The sequence below is a fragment of the Gallus gallus genome, chromosome Z (assembly GCF_016699485.2).
Source record: "Gallus gallus isolate bGalGal1 chromosome Z, bGalGal1.mat.broiler.GRCg7b, whole genome shotgun sequence".
NCBI lineage: Eukaryota > Metazoa > Chordata > Aves > Galliformes > Phasianidae > Gallus > Gallus gallus.
Window position 1 is genome coordinate 68,780,702 of NC_052572.1, and position 19,679 is coordinate 68,800,380.

Consider the following 19,679-nt stretch of genomic DNA (forward strand, 5'->3'; position numbering starts at 1 on the left):
GTGTCGTGGGCCATATCATAGTATCGTATCATGTTGTAGCCGGGAGGCATCCCCCACATAGGCAGGGGATTCAGGTTCATTCGGGTCCCCTCACCCCACACCCTGTTCTCTCGCTCAGTTTGACATGTTTTCCCCCCACTCCTTCCTTCTCACCATAGCCATTTGCAAGATTTGTCCTGCCTTCTCAGGGGACAAACATCGTCTGCATGACCACTGAGACCATTGGAGAGTGCAGCGCTGAGGACAAGGATTGAGCCAACTTGATGCTGGATATGGTTCTACAGGACCCTACCAGCTGGCTGATGGATGTAAGCAGTCTCAGGCTGGATCGCCATGCCTTGCCGTGGCCTCCACAGCTCTTGGGCATCCAAAGCCATTTTAAGGCAGCAAAGAGCTGTGGGAAGGGCAGGAATAACAGAGGCTGCGGGGCAAATGGCTACAGTACAGCAGCAGCAGCATGCTCCTGTCCTCCCACCAGGTGCCAGAGACTCTGGAGTTCATCCAGAGAAACCTGGGAAGCAAGAGTGCATCCCTACAGCAGACCCTCTTCTCAGTGCTGGGTGTCCAGGGATGTGCAGATGAGCGTGCTGACTGACCTTCCACACAGTGACAGGTACCAGCCCTGACAGCCCCACATGTTTGTTCCATGATAAGAGCAGGGCTCGGGGACGCTCTGGCTGCTGGAGCCAAGGAAAGCTGCAGGACATCCCGAGGAGCAGGCCCTCCATCCTGCCGTACTTTCCAGTGCTTCTGGGCCGCTCAGGGCTGCAGCAGCCAACACCAACCATGGCAGCCCAGAGCCCCCGTCAGGCTCCTGCCCTGTCCAGGCCAGGCGCCCAGGCCTCCCCAAGCACGTGGGGTGGCAGGGCCAGGGCAGCAGCACAGCCTTGGGCTTGCTGGGCCTGCCTGAGCCCTGGCGCTGTGGCTGAGCGTAACATTAGAATGTGATGGAAAACAGCAATGACAGAGGGTTAGCAGAGTCCCAGACTGCAGCACGTGAGGATAAGCTCATGTGCAGTAGCCATGGATGCGGAAACAAAGGAAAAAGGCTGCTTAGCTTTGGAAGACCTGAGGTTTACTGGGATCTCCAGTGAGATACCCTGCTTCCACTGCTAACTCTTAAGTGAGGTCTGGGAGAGGATGGATCCTAGCTCCACTCCTTCCAGTGACTCAGCTGCATTTCTTGCACCTGAGCTCCCACGCACTGGCCCTGCCTCCCACCAGGTGCTCAGTCACCATTTCAGGCCATGACTTAGCTTTTCTGCTAGACTGAGGCAGCCCTGCTGACACAGCATTGCTTTTTGTTTGCAGCACCACCCTGGACATCTGGAAGAGAATACTCTCCCTGGCAGAAAATTCAGAGTGCATCTTGGATGTACTGTGCAGCATTCTCCAGGACCAAGAGTTGTGTGGGATCTTTAACATCACCCCAGCGGAGTTGGACCTCCTTCAGCTGACTGTGAGTTAGCAGACAAAGCACCGTTCTGTCCTTCAGGGCTCTCTTTGCCCAGCTCCCTGCCTCCCCCTGCCTCGCTCCCCAGGCTGCAATCCTGAGATCGGACAGAGGCAGTCGGGGCTATGGCAGTGGCAGAGATGAAGCCACGGCCTCCCCACAGGCTGGACAGGCTGCAGGGCCGGAGAGAGGAAGCTCATGGCCACCCATGTCTGGTGCCATTCTGGGGCCAGCTCCTGCTGGTCAGTCACTCCTCAAAGGCGTGAGAGCCAGAGGCTGGAGGGAGTCAGAGGGCAGGAGGAGGAGGCCAAAAAGCCATCCTGTGTTGTGCTGGCTCTGGGGCAAAGAGGGGCCCTGGGACCCTCCAAAGGCACTGCTGCCCCAGACCAGGCTGTGCGGCCCCGGTGACCTTCCTTGAGCTGCCAGAGGAGCCAGGAGCTGCAGGGTGCAGGGAGTCCTGCTGCCTCTGCCTGGCTCTCACTGCTGCCTTTGTTTCAGCTGATTCATCCCACTGAAGAGAACCTGCAAGAGCTGTGTAAGCCAGCACTGCTCCAGAGGCTTCTGAAGATTGAAAGCCTGCCAGTCCTCTGGCTGGTGCTCAGAGGCCTTGTCCTGCTGTCTGAGAGACCTGAGATGGTGAGCAGGACCTATGAAATGAAGCCCTCCTGTTGGCAGCCTGGCGCTGGGGCGGTGGGCAACGCTGTGCCTTGGCCTTGCCTGAGACTCAGGAGTTGGGGTGATGGCCGTGGTGGGGCCTGGTGGCTGCCTGGGGAGGTTTCCAGAACCCTTTCAGATGGCTTACCTGGGGGCCTGTTGGAAAAGGGGGTGGCTGAGCAGGTGGCACAGTGTCCGTGCTCTCCTGCCCTCCTTCTCCTATCCCCCCCATCCCTAAGAGGGCACCCATGGCCACCACCTGTCCAGAGCCTACTGCTGCCATTCCTGTGGCAGCTGCCAGGAAGCAAGGCGTGTGTGTGGTGCTTTGTAATCAGAGCTCTTAGGCCAGGATGGCCATTGCTCTCTTGATGGTAAAAGAAACTATATATTTTGTACAGGCAATAGGAATACGGGACCTGCTGCCAGACGTCATGAAGACCTTGAGGTTTGCCAACACGTCCATTGCTCTCAAGGCGAGCAAGATCTCCAGAAATGTGATGACTCATGTGGGGAAGAGAGAGGCCCATCCCATTGTTGTGGAGCTGGCTGAGAAGCTCCTGCCTCTTTTCAGTCGTGTAAGTCAGCTGCTAGAGGCTGAATTCTGCGGATGCATGCTTAGCCTTCTCTCTTCTGGACATTTGCTGGATATCTTCTGGGCTCTGCAGCCCAGCCAGCCTTGTCCCTGGCAGCCTGGTTGTTGGTGGTGGTGTGAGGCCCCTGTGCTAGGGCGCAGCCCGGCTACTGTGCAAAGCATCTTCTGCCAAGGGTTACTTGCAGAGTGCCGAGTGCTTCCTTTGCTACCAGTGCCAGGCATTCTGCCCCGGGGCCATAGCAGGGAGATGGAGGCCAAACAGGCAGCGTGTGCCCCAGGAGAATTGCCAAGGACCACCCCTTTCTCCTCTTTGTCCTGGTGCTCAGGGAGCCCTGCTTTGACCTGGTGGGGTGGCTGGGGGAGCACTCTGAGGCACGGGCACCCCATGCTGGAAACCTGTTGCATTGCTTTGCACGACCGCACGGCGCCTTTGTGCAGAATGTGGCTCCAAAGCATCTCCTTTCACATCTGTCACCCTATGCTCAGGCACATCATGGGCAGTGAGAGTGTGTTGCTGAGGTTCGCCTGTTCTCCTCCCTCAGGTGTCAAGTGAAGTGCAAGTAGGTTCCATCCTCCTCTTCAAAGATGTGATGGAAGCTGTCATGTGGTGGCAGAAGAGAAACATGAGGAAGACTGTGCACAGGGGCCTGCTCCCTCTGCTCTTTCAGATGAGCGATGAGACCCCAAGTGTTGCAGAGGTACGAATTTCAGACCTGACGAGTATGCAGGCAAGGGTGTGCTGACACCTCAGGGGTGGTCTTGGAATTGAGGGCGAGTTTGGCAAGCACTCGAGCTCTTGGGATGTGTGTGTGTGGTGCCATCTCCCAGCATCTGTTGCTCTGCAGGCCTCTGGAGAAGCCCTCGTACGTTGTGCAAAGTTCCTGAACTGGAAGGAGCTCAAGCGCCAGGCCAAGAGAAAGGGAAAAATGGAGATCAAGGAGTGCTTGGTAAGGACAACCACACAGCCCCCGCCCATTGGCTGGGGAAGGGGATGCTGGCAGAAGGGGCTGCACCACCAGCTGGAGAGTGTCTGCAAGCCTCATGCCTTTGTGTTCTTCTCCAGCTGCGGCAGGACAGGCAGACGGCGAATGAATACCTTTGGCTGAGCCTGCCATACCTGCAAAATTCTCAGGCCTCTTTGCGATATGAGGCTGTTGAATTCATTGGTGAGCCCAACCCCTGGGACCCTCTTTGGGCCCTGCCCTGGCAACAGAGCGCAGCCCTGCAGCCCCCAGATAAACCCTGCCCATGCCAGTAGCCCCGACGAGTGCCTTGCTCAGGTCCTCCCTCGGGCACCGTCCCTGCCTGTGGCACGGGAGGGGAAGCAGCTGGGCTGGCAGGGTCGGGGTCTGTGCTCCTGGCAGCGTGTTGGGGACTGGGGGTCTGATGGGAGCTCTTTCCCTAGGGCTGGCTTTGCAGCACTCCGGACACCAAAGCAGGGAGAAGCTGAATGTAATTTGCAGTGGTGAGTGAGGGCAGTGCTGTGTGTGCTGGGGCTGAGGATTGAGCCAGGGCAGAGCCTTGCCCTGCTGCAAGGCAATGCTGCAGGGGCAGAGGAACATTCCTGGGGCAGGTAGAGCACTCCTGAGCAGGGGCTCCCAGCTGATCCCTCAGTCTCATGTGCTCCTCCTGGCCAGGAAAAGCAATGGGTGGGGCTGGCGTCGTCCAGAGGGGATGCTGGTGGCTCTCTGCAGGTTGGGGGATTTCATCTCTGCTCTTTTTTCTTCTGTTGAAGCCCTCCAGCCTTTGAGAGGCGATGCCCACCCAGCAGTCCGTTCTGTGGCAACTGGAATAATCCAGAGATGTCAAGGCCAGAAGGCAGAACCACCACAGAGGAGGCTCATAGGGATGTGCTGCTGGCCCTGCTGAGCCAGCCATCTGTCGTTATCAAGATGACTCTGATTAAAACTGGGATTACAAAGCCATTCCCTTGCATGGGGATACAGATCCACATCCATGGCCTTGAATGCCTCCAGAGATGGGGTATCCACAGTCTCCCTTGGCAACCTGTTCCAGTGCGTCACCACCCTCTGGGTGAAAAATTTCTTCCTTATATCCAACCTAAACCTCCCCTGTCTCAGTTTAAAACCATTCCCCCTCGTCCTGTCACTATCCACCCTCATCAACAGCTGTTAATCAATCAATCAATAAAATTTTTAAAATGTCCTCCCCACAGTGAAGTCTTTGAATTTCATGTGCCCAGCAGTCCTGAACTGTCCTTGTCTTTTGCATGGAAAGCAGCTACCGAGGTGTGAGGAGGATTTGTTGGCTGCTGGTGGCAAATGTGAGCGTACCTTGAGGCTGCAGTGTTCATGCTCATGTCTCACCTGGTTTCATTGCCACGTCTCACAGGTGCAAGGTAATCACACTCCACTGCTCCAAAAGTGACGCCTCCTATTTATTTCCATGGGAACAACAACCACTACAAGGAGCGCAATAACACTGTTTGACTGAGCAGTTCTCAGCTCCAAAATGCTATTTTTCAACACAGTCACCACCATCAGCTCTGTATTTTTGCCAGCGATGAACAAGAGCCTGTATGCCACGCCTGAAAATATCTGCACCAGTGGAGTTGCCTCGCTGCCTCTCTTGCCACTGCTGAAACGCACCACCCGCCACCTCACCGTGCGCACACCCACGGACTGGTCTCCGTAGGCGTTCAGCAAGCATTGATGACCATCACTGGGTGCCTTTTTTCTGCGCAGAGGAATTCACTTTCACACTTCTGCTTCATCTGCACTTCCATGTCAGACACGGTTCTGTCAGATTGCCCGTCTGCTGTTATCTGTCACACAGCAACAAAACGTAGTGGGATATTGGTGGGAAGGTTCAACCTCTACTGCCACACCGCCAACATGTGCCTCTGGTGTTGTGGGCCAACAGCATAAAATAGGAGGCATTATTTTTGGAGCAGCCATTGCTGTAGGAAAAGAGAAGCCTCTGAAGACCTTGTGAAAAGACTAATGGAGGTATGTGCTGAGCTTCTCGTGCATTACTGGAGAGAAAAGAGTATGATATGTTAATTGTTACAGGCTGACTAAAAGAATAAAAACCGTGCCACCAGCTCACATTCAGCTGGCTTTCTGAACAGTTAGGCTTATAATATAACATAAATGGACTGGTAAGATTCATAGATACAGGCAGAGGATTGAAGGCATCCCTGTACTTGTGCTCTGTGTCCTCTTGAGATTCTGCTTATGTAGGTAGATTAAAACAGAATTCCATATTCTATGAGTGAGGAGTACCACTCTAAATGACAAAGCTTATTGACATCTAGTTAAGCTCTAGATTTTTGTTTGGAGTGAGACTCAACAGATTGGCCTTGGAAATTGTGAACTACATAGAAATAACAAATTGAAATTCAGACTGTTAAGTGTACTCATCAGATTTGATAACCAAGTATTATGAGACAAAAATAAACAACCTAATTACAGATAGTGGTTGAGGTCTCAAAAATGGGGAAAGAGGAAAAGAGGTCATGAGAAAAAAATGGTGATGAGAAAATTGAGTTTGAAATTAGACTTCTAAAATCTAAGGAAGAAGCCCGGACAGCTGAAATAATAAATGAGCTAAGTAAGTGTATTGTATTTACTAATATTAATCATATGTAATTCATGCTATAAAGGGCCCTATGAAGTCAGAGTGTGGGAAATGTATCTGTAAGTGAGAGGGGATAAAAGTGATTGTCAGCAATGTTTTCAATGAAGAATTTGCTCTCTAGGCAAACAACTACTATATAAACTATCTTTTTTTTTTTAATTAAAGCAGTTCATTCTTGCTTTCCAGCACAAATATAGAAAATGTATCTTAAAACCTTTTGTCATGAGCTAAATTTTATATTGAAAGCATGAACAACTGTCAGGTCCTGTTTATTTCATCAGAGGTTCAGGCTGGATGTCAGGAGAAGGTTCTTCATCAGGAGGGTGTTCAGGCACTGGAAAATCCTCCTCAGGGAAGCAGTCACAACACCGAGCTTGCTGGAGTTCAAGAAGTATTCAGACAATGCTCTCAGACATATTGTCTGATTTTTAGGGATCCTGTGTGTAGCCAGGAGTTGGACTTGATGATCCCTGTGGGTCTCTTCCAACTTTGTATATTCTATGATTTTATGATTGCCCGAATCATCAAGTGAAATAATCTTACATTTGCAACATATGTCCTTACATCTAATTGCATATGCTCCATTTATGGTCAATTAAATCCTTTTGAACATGGTTCATTTCACTGTGATGCAGGTGGCTAAAACAGGCCAGGCAGATAACATTTTAGAGTACCTTTTCCTTTCTGCTGGCTATTAACTGAGCCTGCAAGATGCTTCCATTTTACATGACTAACGTTAGACCACTGTGTTAGGTTTATGGGACATGGTTTTGTTTGTTTGTTTGTTTGTTTGTTTGTTGTTTGTTTGTTTTGGATGAGTTTGGGGACCGGTGGACTCTATGAGAAGATACTCTTTGTCAGATAAGAGGCAGTCCCAGCTCCTCCAAAAATAATCTGCTGCTGAGTCCAGAGCTGATCGATGAGCAATGCTGGTTGCACCTCAGGGTGAACACATTTAAGGAAAGGTAAAAAATGCTGCTTAATAGTAGTGAGAGAGATGTGTGAGAGAAATGTAAAAGAAACAAACCTGCAGACAGCATCATATTTTCTACACTTGTCTTTCTGAAAGGAAGTGAGAGCATTGCATGACGTAAAAGCACCACAACCGTCTGCATGCTATTAGCAGAATGGCAGCATGCAACAACAGCAGAATATGAACCTGTAGTTTAATAGAAGCTGTAGCTGACAGAAAATATGAGGGACTGTGATCATGGCTTACTTGTCTTTGCTTCACACCAGGCATATCCAACCCACAACCTCCAGGCTGCATGCAGCTCTGCCCCACCAAGCAGCCTGAGGGAGCCCTGGGAGTGCACCTCACCCCATTGCTCACTGACAGCCAAAAGTAGGTGTGCTGTAAACTGAGCTGGGACCAGGGCAGTGTGCAGTGAAGTGCTAACTCAAGTTATAGCAGATAATTCTATACTTTTGGATTAGTTGGCTAAACACAGTCCTGTGAGCAGCAAAAAATACGCAACCGTGCTTTCCATGCCAGTAAAGGAATTTCAGAACAGGTTTCAAGATTGCTGAAAAACTGCAATTTCAATTTGCACTGATCTGACAGAATTTGTATCTGAAACAGACATTCTGTGACATCTTTTGTTCAGGGCATATATCAACTTGGAAGTAATACTTTTGTGTAGCACAGAGTTTGAGACAGTGGAAAACTTTTGTGATGGCAAGTGTCAGAATACTATCTCTTCTAAACTGTTGCTGCTTTATAGGTATGCAGAGTTTCCTCTGTAGGACTTCTCTTTCTCCTGTATGTCATAATAATTAGGCCAAAGGATTATACCAGCATAGGAACAAAGGTTTTCTTAAGAAAAGCATGAGGGGAAGGTGGGAAGGGGAGCTGGTTGTAATGTAAATAGTTACCTTCTGGTTTATCTTTCAGTTCTCTTACTTACAGCTTTTGTACCCTTAGTGATGTTGCTAAAGTTGTGGTTGCTAAGGAGATACGATTCAAACACCCAGGTAACTGATTTCCAAATGATGATATTTGCTGCACTCTTGAGCCTGAAACCTTCAGATTCATAAAACACTGTGAGATTAAGACCTAATTATTTTTTACTACTGATTGTCAAATGAGATCGATGATATTGATATTGGCAAGAAACAGCCTTTAAGAAGAGACTATCTACTGTGGCAATCTCTTCTCTTTAAGCTGAAAATAATAGGTTTTCTCTTTTGCATGTAAAACAAAGAAAATCTAACACATCTAGTTCCAGGTGGTTCAAAGATAATGAAGTATATCCATATCGACTGAAGCATGCTGGTTCTCAAGGTGTCTTTATTCTGCTTGTGCATATTCAGGCATTTATGTTAAAAGGAAAAAGTGAAAAAAAAAAAAGATAAGGTATTCTGAACTATATTTAGAAGAAGAAAAATAGCATGAAACTGAAAGAAGTAATAAAGTTGGGCAAACTTTCCAATGAATTTCAGTCAGCACAGTGTATCTAAATTCTGTGTGTGTCTTTGAAGATCACAGTTTCCTTCAGGTCACACAATTATAACAGCATTGGATAGATATCTCATTTTTTTTCACATGAGGCAGCCATACTTTCAAAACAGCTTTCTGCTTATAAGGAACGACTCATCTGTTTAAAATGATGAAAGTACTCATAAAGAGCATAGCTTTTCATTTATTCCTGCAGAGAATTAGGAAAAATTAAAGAACATTGACATTCATCATAGAGTGTGTAACTTTTATGCCATGAAACCGAGACCTGTTATCATGGAATTCCATTGTATGGAGAACCTGCAATTTCGTTGCCATTTCACCTGATGGTTTGGGTTCCTTTATGCAGCTAAGATCAGAATCTCATTGTTTACTTGAAATTATACTCTTAACAGAAGTCTTTTTTTCTTCTGAATTTTCACTTAAGATTACTAAGATTGTTGTCTTTTCATAGAATCATGGAATTACACATCACAAATAGCTTGGGTTGGAAGGGATCTTAAAGATAATCTGCTGTGGGCAACATTGAATCTAAATCTCCTCTTTAAGTTTAAAAACATTACTCTTTGTCTTGTCACTACCGAGACAGCTATCAGGACAAGGACATCTTGCAAGAGGATCTCATCCAATAATTCCATAAACAGCCAGAAGTTCATTCTTCTGAAGTTCAGGGGTCCTGACTTTGCTTTTTGCAAGACGCTCAAGATCACAAACTCATGTATTCCTCAAGATCACAAACTCAAGCATGATGGCCACAGCCCAGAGTGTCTCAAGTATTATCCTCTTCAGTGACCTCTGCAGTGGTAAGCACCAGGTCCAGTAATGCGTCTTGTCTCATTAGTTTGTCTAATACCTGGACCAGGAAGTTATCCTCAACACACTCCTGGAGTCTCTCAGATTAATGACAGCCCACCATGTAGATATCCAGTTGGTTGAAATCCCCCATCAGATTGAGAACCTGAGAGTGCAGTGCTTTTGTAGCTGAAGAAAGAAGGCCTTACCAGCACATTTCCCTTGATCATACAGTGTGCTGTAGACTCTTACCACCAGATGTCCCTTATTGGTCTGTTCCCCTAAATTTTACCCAAATGCTCTCAACCTGTTTATGGCTGTTTCTCAGAGGCAGCTTTTTTCATACATACAGGGCAACTCTTCTGCTTCCCTGCATATACTAAAAAGCTTTTAGTCCTTGATCATAATGTTCCATCTTTCATCCCACCAATACAAGGTGCTCATCTCAGATACTTGGTAAATAAATAAGGTGAGAAGATCGTTGTTTGAAATATTCCCAGCATGCATTGAATTGTACCCTTGTTTTGACAGAATCAACAGCCAAACTTGAAAACTGGGCAGCAAAATTTTTGGCTGAAATAATTTCATAGAATCATATAGTAGAATTATAGAATTGCCTGGGTTGGAAAGGACCTCAAAGATCACCTAGTTTCAACCCCCCTGCTATGTGCAGGGTCACCAACCACCAGACCAGGCTGCCCAGAGCCACATCCAGCCTGGCCTTGAATGCCTCCAGGGATGGGGCATCCACAACCTCCTTGGGCAACCTGTTCCAGTGCGTCACCACCCTCTGGGTGAAAAACTTCCTCCTAATATCCAACCTAAATCTCCCCTGTCTCAGTTTAAAACTATTCCTCCTTGTTCTATCACTATCCACCCTTGTAAACAGCTGTTCTCCCTCCTGTTTATACACACCTTTCAAGTACTGGAAGGCCACAATGAGGTCTCCCTGGAACCTTCTACTCTCCAAGCTAAAAATTTTATTAATTAATTTATTAAAAATATTTCCAACTTCTCACAATATTGCAGGTTTTTCATCTTTATGCAAGCCAAAGTTTAAACTTAAAACCTGAATTCTTAGCTCTAATAACTTTTGGACAGGTATGAACTCTAATTTGTAAAATGTACATGGTTTTGTAATAACCAGGAGATTAGTGGCGTAGCCATTTCTCACCAAATTATCATTAAAAGGAGGCACTTTGGAGCCCTAAGGAAACGTGAGAACGAGAAGATTTTTCTTTTAGTAGTAATGTATTAGGCTTGAATCTATATTATTTATGGTCAGAAGTTTTTTTCCCATGTGAACTCATGTTAATGTCAGTGCCATTTTATGAATGATCTTTGTCCTTAAATATAGTGGAATGAGCTATTGTGACCAGAATCTGTCCAAGAAAGCCCAGAAGCAAAGTAGCGGCAAGCAGAGGTGGCTGGCAGAAAACATGACTAGGTGACATCTGTTTTTCTGGAATCAAAGGCATTTCACATGCATTAATACAGCCTCAAAGCACCTCTGTAAGTTGATTCAGTCTTATTATTAAGAATCTTTATGTTGCAAATGCATCTCGTCTTAATTGGCACAATAAGCAATGGTTATAGAAGTAATGGCAACCCCTTATCCTGTCCACCTGACATACATGTTAGACTAATTGCAGATAAGTTGATTTTAGATACATATTCCAATTTTTGACGTCTTTCTTCCTTGTTCATGCTTGAAGAAACAAAAAGTCAGTAAATGGTTACTTCAGGTATAGATATATGAGAGACAAAGAGGTTTCAATCCCAAAATGCTAGTCTTTACTTTTTAACTTGTTTCCTGTAGTTTCTATGACCAGTTCCTTTTGGAAATTACCCAGTGGAGAACAGACATAATTCCATATGTGTTAGTCCTGCTTTTCTGAAAACAAATGTGGCAATATTATGACAACTTCATCACTGCTTCATTGTTAAAGGATCAAGAATACAAGCATGTATAGATCACGTCTTTCACTTGTGCACTGTCCATCTATCTTTCTCCTATTACTGTGCAATTTGAAATACAGAGGAATGACTGTATACTTTCCTGCCTCCTTTAATTATATATAATAAGCATTATCTGTTTGTTTGTTTGTTTGTTTGTGGGATTTCAGAGCCACTGTGGAAATAAATACTTGGAAGACAGAGGAAGAAAAATGAAAAGGAAGGAAAAATTTGGGTTGAATATTGTCTTGTTCCATCCATTTTAATTTTGTAAGGACCGTGTCAAAGAGCATCCTAACACTATGTTTAACACTCCCATGTATGTGCCGCATTCCCGGTGAAGTCTGGATTACATTTCAGTTTTGGAACTGCAGAGAATTTGAAATCATACAAAACCTTGCAAATGACATTGAGATTTATCAAAGCACTGGTCTAAAATAAAAGTGCCAAAAAAGAGCTACATGTTAAGTAGTGTTTTTATAGCTGTAATAGTTTACATATGTGAGTCAAGATTTATAGAGAGGGAAAGTGTATGTTTTCTTCCACTAATTTACATGGCAGAGGAAAGGATGAGATTTTGGGCACATTAACCTTTTTGTGGTCATATGCAACAAAATATACAGACAGTAAAGACAGAAGCAAAACACACTGAAAATAATTCATAATTCAGTCATGGTTTTTACTGTAGGAAGAGGTGGGATGGCCAAAGGGAAAAAAACAGTTAAATGAAGCAGTAGGAATCTGTTTTTCAGGAAATTCTTGTGTACAACCTAGTTCTGAAAATTGGATGAATAGATTTCTAACTTTAAGGGCTTTGATTTTCACAAGCTAAATGCAGAACTAAGTCTAAAAAGGCCCTTTAAATTTCTGTCCTAAAAGATACGTAGAGGGTGAATTGAAAGCATAAGCCACTTTCAATAAAAACTGTGATTGCTTTCTGCCTTCAAGAGGCCGGGAAATAAAAAAGGCTCATTTCTGGCATCTTGTCTATGTTTAGATTTAAATATGACATTCTGCACCTCTTGGGAAAAAAAAGAATGTTGAAATGAGCAGCCAGCAGAAGATATCTTCTCGTACAACATCCTGACACCTGTACTTGTGTTATGAGAGAGAGAGGAGCAAAAGGCAGCAGTGACTCATCCAGTCAGGTAGTATTCAAGGTTAGGTAATCAAATAAAATCTCTTGTAGCCTCACCTTCTGTTACACTTATAATGAATCACCAGTTTATTTTTGAAAGTGGAATGTAGCATTTTTGATAGGCCACAGAGAATGTGGCAGTGGAAAAAAAAACAGTAAAAATTCTTTAAAAAAAAAAAAGATATTTCTTTTTCTCGGAGTCATCTGCTTCAGCAAACAGTATTTTAATCTGTACCTTGCGTTTCATAGCCAAAAACAAGTAGAACAACAGAAGTCTGAGTTAGCAATATCTGATTCTGGAACTTCTTTAATAAAGCTTTATACTTTTGTATCCCTGTCATAATGCTTTGAGAAAATTAAAAACAGAACAAAACAAAAAAGCTGTATAAAGATCTCTCATTTCTCATCCTGAAAGAAAAAAGACAAATATTACACCAAAATGTGTGGGAGTTCTTATCAAGAAACAACTCCAGGAAGCATACTCTGAAAAACCAGGCCAGAGCACATTATTTGACCCAGGGTCTCATTTGACTGCAGAAAAAACCTCTATACAGCTTTATCTTACAGATTTTTTTACATTTTCAGATCACTTAACGTCTCTCTCTTTTCTCATGCTTTGTAGCATGGATGCCAGACTTCTGCAATGCACTCAGAGAGAAGGTAAGGTAAATGGAAGGTAATTATAGTTGTGTGAAACTATGCTGAAGTATTAGTGTTGGTTATCTTGAAATCAAAACTAGAAGCAGCCACTGTGATCATTTGTATGAATGTTTGTTTGTTCCTTTGTTAGTTTCAGTGAAGCAAATCAAGCTACTCCTTGTCCTTACTTGTTCTGTTGTTAACTGGTAATTGGTAATTGTTAACTGTTAACTGACAATACCAGACCAAGTACAATGGTTTCAGGCACGCAGGCTGATCCACTGCTGCTTGTTCCATGTTCAGAACCAGCAGCATTTGCTCTTCACTAGTAAGGGTTCTGGCCTTACTGCCCAGTTCACAGAATCCAAAGGCAGGAAGTGGTAGAATGAAGAACTTCCCTCTGCAAAAGATTAGGTTTGACACCATCTGGATGTGCACGAGTCCATGGGTCCGGACGAGATCCGTCCTAGGGACGTGGGGAAAATTGATAGATGAAGTGCATGAAGAACTGGGCAGTGTGAAAAAGTGGCATTTAACACAGAAGAGCGTATGGATCAAAGGCATGATACTGAATTCCCCATGCAGAAAAAATGACACCCTTTCACATTCATTGACAGTTGCTGAATGTTAATGGAGGCCATCCAGTGGATGTGAATGCAATGCTTACAGTGACAGTGGCTCGCGTCCGCTGGTACGGATTTTTAAGAGCACAACATGCAGGCTCTTGTTCATTGCTGGTGAAAATGCATAGCTGATGGTGGTGATTATGTTGAAAAATACTTTTTTTGTAGCTGAGAATTTGCTCCATCAAATAGTGTTACTGTTCTCGTTGTATCTGTTGTAGCTCTCACGGAAATTAATAGGCAGCATTAATTTCAGAGCGACCTACTTGCATTCTATTCATGCTTCCAAGGACAGATAGTCTTACTAACAGTTTTGAAATATGTCATCATAAAATTAATGTGTCCTTTCAAATTAAAATAATAATTTGACTTTTATTAGACTAATATAGTCTAATTAGACTATACAATTTCATGTATAAAATTGTAGTATGACATTATTGTTTTCGTATTCTAATTTGGGGGATTTTTTCTTTTGTTAGGCCTTTGCTTTCTGCAGTCTCCATGTGCAAAGAGCTATTTTTTCTTCCTATTATTAGTTTTCTCCACCAAAAGAAGATATTGAAAGGATCTGTAAGTAAATATCAGTGACACATACACAGTACTTATAAAGGGAACTTACAAAGTATAACCACCCTTTGGTAAAACATGATTTAACAGACTGTGATGCATCTCTAGCTCAACAGGAAGCTCAAACTGCATTAAGAAATATCAGGAAAAAGAGCCCCTACTTCTTAGCCTTGTTTTGCCCTAAAAATGGTCGGTTGTTATCTGTTGTGCCACTCTCATTGTCTGCTCACAGTGAAGCCCCATTCATTTTCCATTCCCTCTCTGTGCAGAAAAGCCAGTGATATCTGTGATTTTTGCTGCATTTTATTGCTGTCCCCAGAAGTGTCTTTGTATTAGTGCTCCAGGGAACAGAAAAAAAGGAGATTGTATATTATACCAGTCTCCAGATAAAGCAAAAATAGTCTGAAGAGAAAAAGATAGCCCCACTGAATGAACGTCTGGTGACATTACCTTGCCTATGGTTGGAAAACAGGTAACAAACACAGGGGTAGCAGGCACCAATTTAGCAACACTCTGTGTGATACCACATGTGCAATCACTCAGAGTATCCTCAGAGTAACCCACTGTTTTGTGGATGAAGGAGCACCCTATTGTTGGCAGCTGCAGTTGGTTCAGTGCTACTGGAACTTCATTACAGCTGCCATGAGCCAAGATGAAATAGTGCCACTCGTGGCTTTTGGGGAAGGTAATGTCACGTTAGGTTTTTGCTTGATTTTGGAAAGATGGACAGAGACAGGATTTTACTCTGGCAGTATTTTTCAGGCATCCTTATTTTCTCACACTAGCTTTATGATACTGCTCAGCAATTTCTTATCTGTATACAGCTGCTAGTTGCACATTCCTGTGAGTGTGTGGGTGGCTTCAGGCTGCAGGCAATACTACAGATGTAGACAATACAGGCAGGCACCCACAGCTATCTGAGCAGCCCTTTCTTCAAAGCGCTGTTTCTTTGATTGATTGCATGCCAGTTTTTAATCAGTGAGGGTATTTTAGACACTCAGAAATTCAAAACAATCAAAGCAGTTTGAAGGGAACTGATGGGTGGGAACAACAGAAGTAAAGTAACTAGATTTGAATGAGAAATACAGATGTCTCAGAAGTTTGCATGTGTACATTTCACTGCTGTGTATAAACAAAATTCCCACTATCATTGTGGTGTTCTTATCAACAAATGCTTTCTCAGCACAGAATTGCCTTGTTACACCACCTTGCACTTAGCTCTGTCCTCAGGGTGTTAGGCAAGTAAATGCTTTGGCTTTAAAGGTGTGTCAGTAGCTAATTAATAATTAGAATATATTTTTAGGTTCATAATTTATGCAGACCTCAGCAATAAATAATGTAGCGCAAGGTGGTTTCATGTTTGTGACATTTTATATTCCACAAATTCCTGTGTGATGCATCCTTTAAGAAGGATGACTACAGAGTACCATTTATACGCAGTGGAAAGAAACTGCAGCTTTAGGCTCCCTCAGTGCCATAGACTCACTAAGTGTTGTTCTGTACTATCACACGTGAAGTAATCTTTTTCCTGCACTAAAGACAGAAAGTTGTGTGGAAGTAAACTCATTGCTACAGCACATACCTCAGTTTTTGTTTCCTTTGTTCTGCTTGTGATGTAATACTATAAATTGTGGGACTGTATCCAGCTGATGTGTAAAAACTCCCTTTAAAGTATTTCAGTGGGAAAAGCTTGATCTTGAGTGTCCAGTTATTAAAAGATAGCTGTCATATAGAAATGAGATAAGAATGCTGTTCATATAATTCTGCTGGAATACACAAAGCCTAAATGGGGATATAAACTGCATCTAGTGTTCATATTGTGTCTTGCTGCTGTGACATAAGTCAGTATAAATTCTATACACAGGACTTAGTAGCAACCATCCCCAATAAAGATTCTACTCTGTGTGCTGATTTATCTACAGAATACTGTATTAGAGACTATTGAGTGATTTCTCTATAGTATTTAGAGCATTACAAATCATATTTACCGGATTTCCTCCAACTTGCTGTGGAGATAGGATTCATTCGGTCCTTTGCAATAGATTTGTCAAAGCAAAGAGGAAAGAAGAACATTTGTTCTATTTGGACAAACGCTTTTATAAGGGAAATCTGCTGTTGTAGTGCGTGTTTGTGATGAGTACTGTTGTAATATTCGTACCACGGACTGTAACTAGATGCAGAACTATGGACAGTGAGTGACTTTTGTCCCTAAAATGGTGTATTTCAATGTCACAAGTTCCATATGTCTTGTTCCCAAATAATTTATCATATGCAGTAAATAAATAAACAAAAAGCAGTAGAGAGCAGCTGCACTTGTTAGGCAGAGCTGTCTTTACTTTGCAGTACCCTATTTCTACCATTTCAGTGTCACCACTTGTAAGACAGAGAACAGTAAAACACTGTATAACCTCTGCTGATTTTACTGTCTTTTAAACTAGTGGCCTACTCTAAATATGTACCGTAGCCTTGCAGCTCCCAGTGATTCCACTGTGAACTGTGGGTGCCCATAACATAAGGGCCACAAGGCCTTGTTTGTGGGGTATGCTTTAGCATGAAGTCGGCAAGCTTTTTGGCACAAGGGGCCTTTGACTTTCTTTTCCTTCAGTGGAAAGTAGTGCTTTTTTGTGCTTTGTAGCTTTAGCTTGTAAGCTCTCCAGTGCAGAGACTGTCTTGATTTTTCTGTTCTGCACAGTGCCAGTAATATTGTTGACTTTTAAACAGTAAGCCAGAATGATGACCCATTCAAGTTTCTTACAGGCACCTCAGAAGTTCTTCATCATCTCTTTATTTCCAATAGAGATCAGCAGTAATGCTATGAAAAGAAATAGAAATAGCCACCAGACAGGCTATTTCCCCCAATAGTTCTCCATTGTGGAGAAACCTCGGTACAACCAGACTAAATCCAGTTCACACATCTTTCTCAATACCTGTAGCAATATGATAGTGGAGCAAAAAACAAGGACAAAAGAAAATAACCACATGGCATTTCTTGATAATGGTTTGAAGAGATCTGAAATACTGTGAAAACAAATTAGGCACTGCTCTGGAAGATGGGAGTTTAATGAGATTAGCTGATTTCACAGCATTTGGGACTTTTCCAGGGTACCACTAAATGATGCTCTTTAGTGCTGTTTGTTTAGGACCCAGGTGCTGGTAGTGGCTCAGTTTGATGTCTGAACTCCCTCTCACATTTGGTCAGGTATCTGTGATTCTTATCATGGCCCTTCTCTGATAAGCTGCCATTTAGGTGATTAGATTCATTTGTTGTATTTCTTTGCCTTCAGATTGCACAGATGGCTTTCAGTTTTGAACTAAGTCTGGGGCCAGAGCCTCTGAGAGATTCAGGTGGCTGAAGGCAGTAAAAAGTGAGATTTATCTAAGTAAAAATTTCGCTCTTAACAGCTTTTCCTTATAGCTGCTGAGTTTTTGAATACTTGAAGCCTCAGAGCTTATATCATTACTCTTCCTTAGGGCTCAAAAGTTCTGATTCTGGATAACTTGACAAGGACACAGCACTCCTGGCAAAACGTACCCATATCCAACCAAACACGTGCTTCCACGCTCATCTTGGTGAAGGGACTTGGTTTGCATTTTCAGAGTGCGTTTTCCCAATCAGTGTCACTCAAAATGCAGCGCTCTCACTGCTTCTCCTTATAAAATGTAGCTCTTCGTTACGCAGTGTCTCAGTTGGCTGTGCCTTTAGGAGAGAAGTAGCAATTCTAAATTCACTTTCCTCTCCAGGAGTGGTATTCTTCTTAAATTCAAAAACAGAATTTTCCATTGTGGGTCTTTTTGTTTTTCTTGTTTGATTGTTTTTCAGGTGAACTGAAGACAGCCAGAAGACAGAAGCTGAATTTGAATGGTTTAGTGCTAAATGCAACCCGAGAGGTGTACGTCTTCCACTGGGGCACTGAGGTCTATCTTCAATAAATTCTGTCTGAGTTTTGGTTCCCTACCATGTTCATGCATCATGCCATCTGCACCATGAAACAGAAGTCATTTTGTCTGCATAGTAGCAGACAAAGTACTGACTACTAGCGTTAAAACCAAGGTGTTCCTTGAAGAAAAAAAAAAAAAAAAACTCAAAATAATAAAATAAATAAATAAACTTTCCACAAAATTACAGTGCAGACTTTGATAAATTCAGTGTCTGCACAGGAGACAGTAAACACAGTACAGTGATGAATAACTGTCAGTGAAGCTTGTATGGTACTGTGAAGGAAGGGAAAAATATTTTAATTCATGATAAACAGAAATGAACTGTTTCCTAAGTTGGAGCAGGGCTTCATGTTGGAGAAAAATAGCAGTGAGCAGAACAACTAGAGAGAATGCATTATCTGTACTGCTGGAGATCTTCATGGACAGCCTATGCAGACTCCTTCTGGGCAGGTGTAAGAGACTATTCTTTTATATCATTGACTCAAAGTTTGCTGAGGAACAAGTCCAGGCAAGTCCTGGGCAAAGGCAGAGAAACACTGATGGACAGGTCCTGGCTAAGGATTGTGAAATCCTCTAAGGAGCACAGATGGACAAGGCCAGGGGCATCGAGAGAGAGATAAGCTGCTGCTCATGGCCGGGAAGCGGTCTTTTTGTGTGGACTTATCTCAAGGAAAATGGCCATCTCAGGAGGTATGCACAGGACTCTTGCTCAAGCACCCAGGAATGTCACGTAGGCAGCAGAAAATGGAGGATAAAAGAGGGTCCAATCACCGCAACGTGGGAAGCTGATCCTTCACCACAACCACGGACTTGAGGGGTTCTCTGCCATCTGATCCTTCACCGCAACGTGTAGACGGATCTCTACGTGGAGACTGATCTCTCACCACGACACGAGCTTCCTGCCTTCCGATCCTCCTCTACGGACCGTTTGCTGATGGACTTCCCTGGGCCTGCTACCTGAGACCTGCTGCTTCCTCCCTGACCTGCATCCTCTCACTGCCCCAGACCGGCCTCGCTGCTCCTGCCCTTCGGCCTCGGACCGTCGGAACATCGTGCAACGGGACTGCTGCCGGATCCTGGTGGTGACTATCCCCGCTTTACGCAATTCTTGCCTCTTTCTATCTTTTCTATCGCTCGCCTTCCCTTCCCCATCACCCCAATCCTTAATAGCGTCCGTCCTCCCCTTTCCCCATCTCCCTTATTAACATTTGTAATAAACTGGTCGGACCAACATTTGAACCGCTGTTTCTTAATCTCACACCGGGCAT

The 19,679-nt window shown here is 44.1% G+C and overlaps 1 protein-coding gene across 3 annotated transcripts; it reads left to right on the forward strand.

Moving 5' to 3' along the window:
• The first annotated feature begins 7 nt into the window (after positions 1–7).
• On the forward strand, positions 8–18,971 carry HRC8L (HEAT repeat-containing protein 8-like). Of its 3 annotated transcripts, XM_025145012.3 has the most exons (14): positions 8–308; positions 479–613; positions 1,312–1,459; positions 1,952–2,089; positions 2,506–2,682; positions 3,242–3,397; positions 3,545–3,646; positions 3,763–3,865; positions 4,105–4,164; positions 4,435–9,560; positions 10,907–12,653; positions 13,266–13,303; positions 14,385–14,475; positions 18,293–18,971. In XM_025145012.3, coding segments are annotated over exons 1-10 (1,155 nt in total). In that variant the 5' UTR covers positions 8–306; the 3' UTR covers positions 4,569–9,560; positions 10,907–12,653; positions 13,266–13,303; positions 14,385–14,475; positions 18,293–18,971. The 3 variants fall into 3 exon arrangements, with proteins under 3 accessions (XP_025000780.2, XP_025000781.2, XP_040512076.1); XM_025145013.3 differs by lacking the exon at positions 4,105–4,164; XM_040656142.2 differs by lacking the exon at positions 1,952–2,089.
• Positions 18,972–19,679: the final 708 nt, after the last annotated feature.

What these genes read in the sequence shown, in the direction of transcription:
- HRC8L (XM_025145012.3), top strand. An exon ending in TGGACCTCCTTCAGCTGACT is followed by an intron (nt 1,460 to 1,951) that starts GTGAGTTAGCAG and finishes CCTTTGTTTCAG; the next exon opens with CTGATTCATCCCACTGAAGA. An exon ending in TGTCTGAGAGACCTGAGATG is followed by an intron (nt 2,090 to 2,505) that starts GTGAGCAGGACC and finishes TATTTTGTACAG; the next exon opens with GCAATAGGAATACGGGACCT.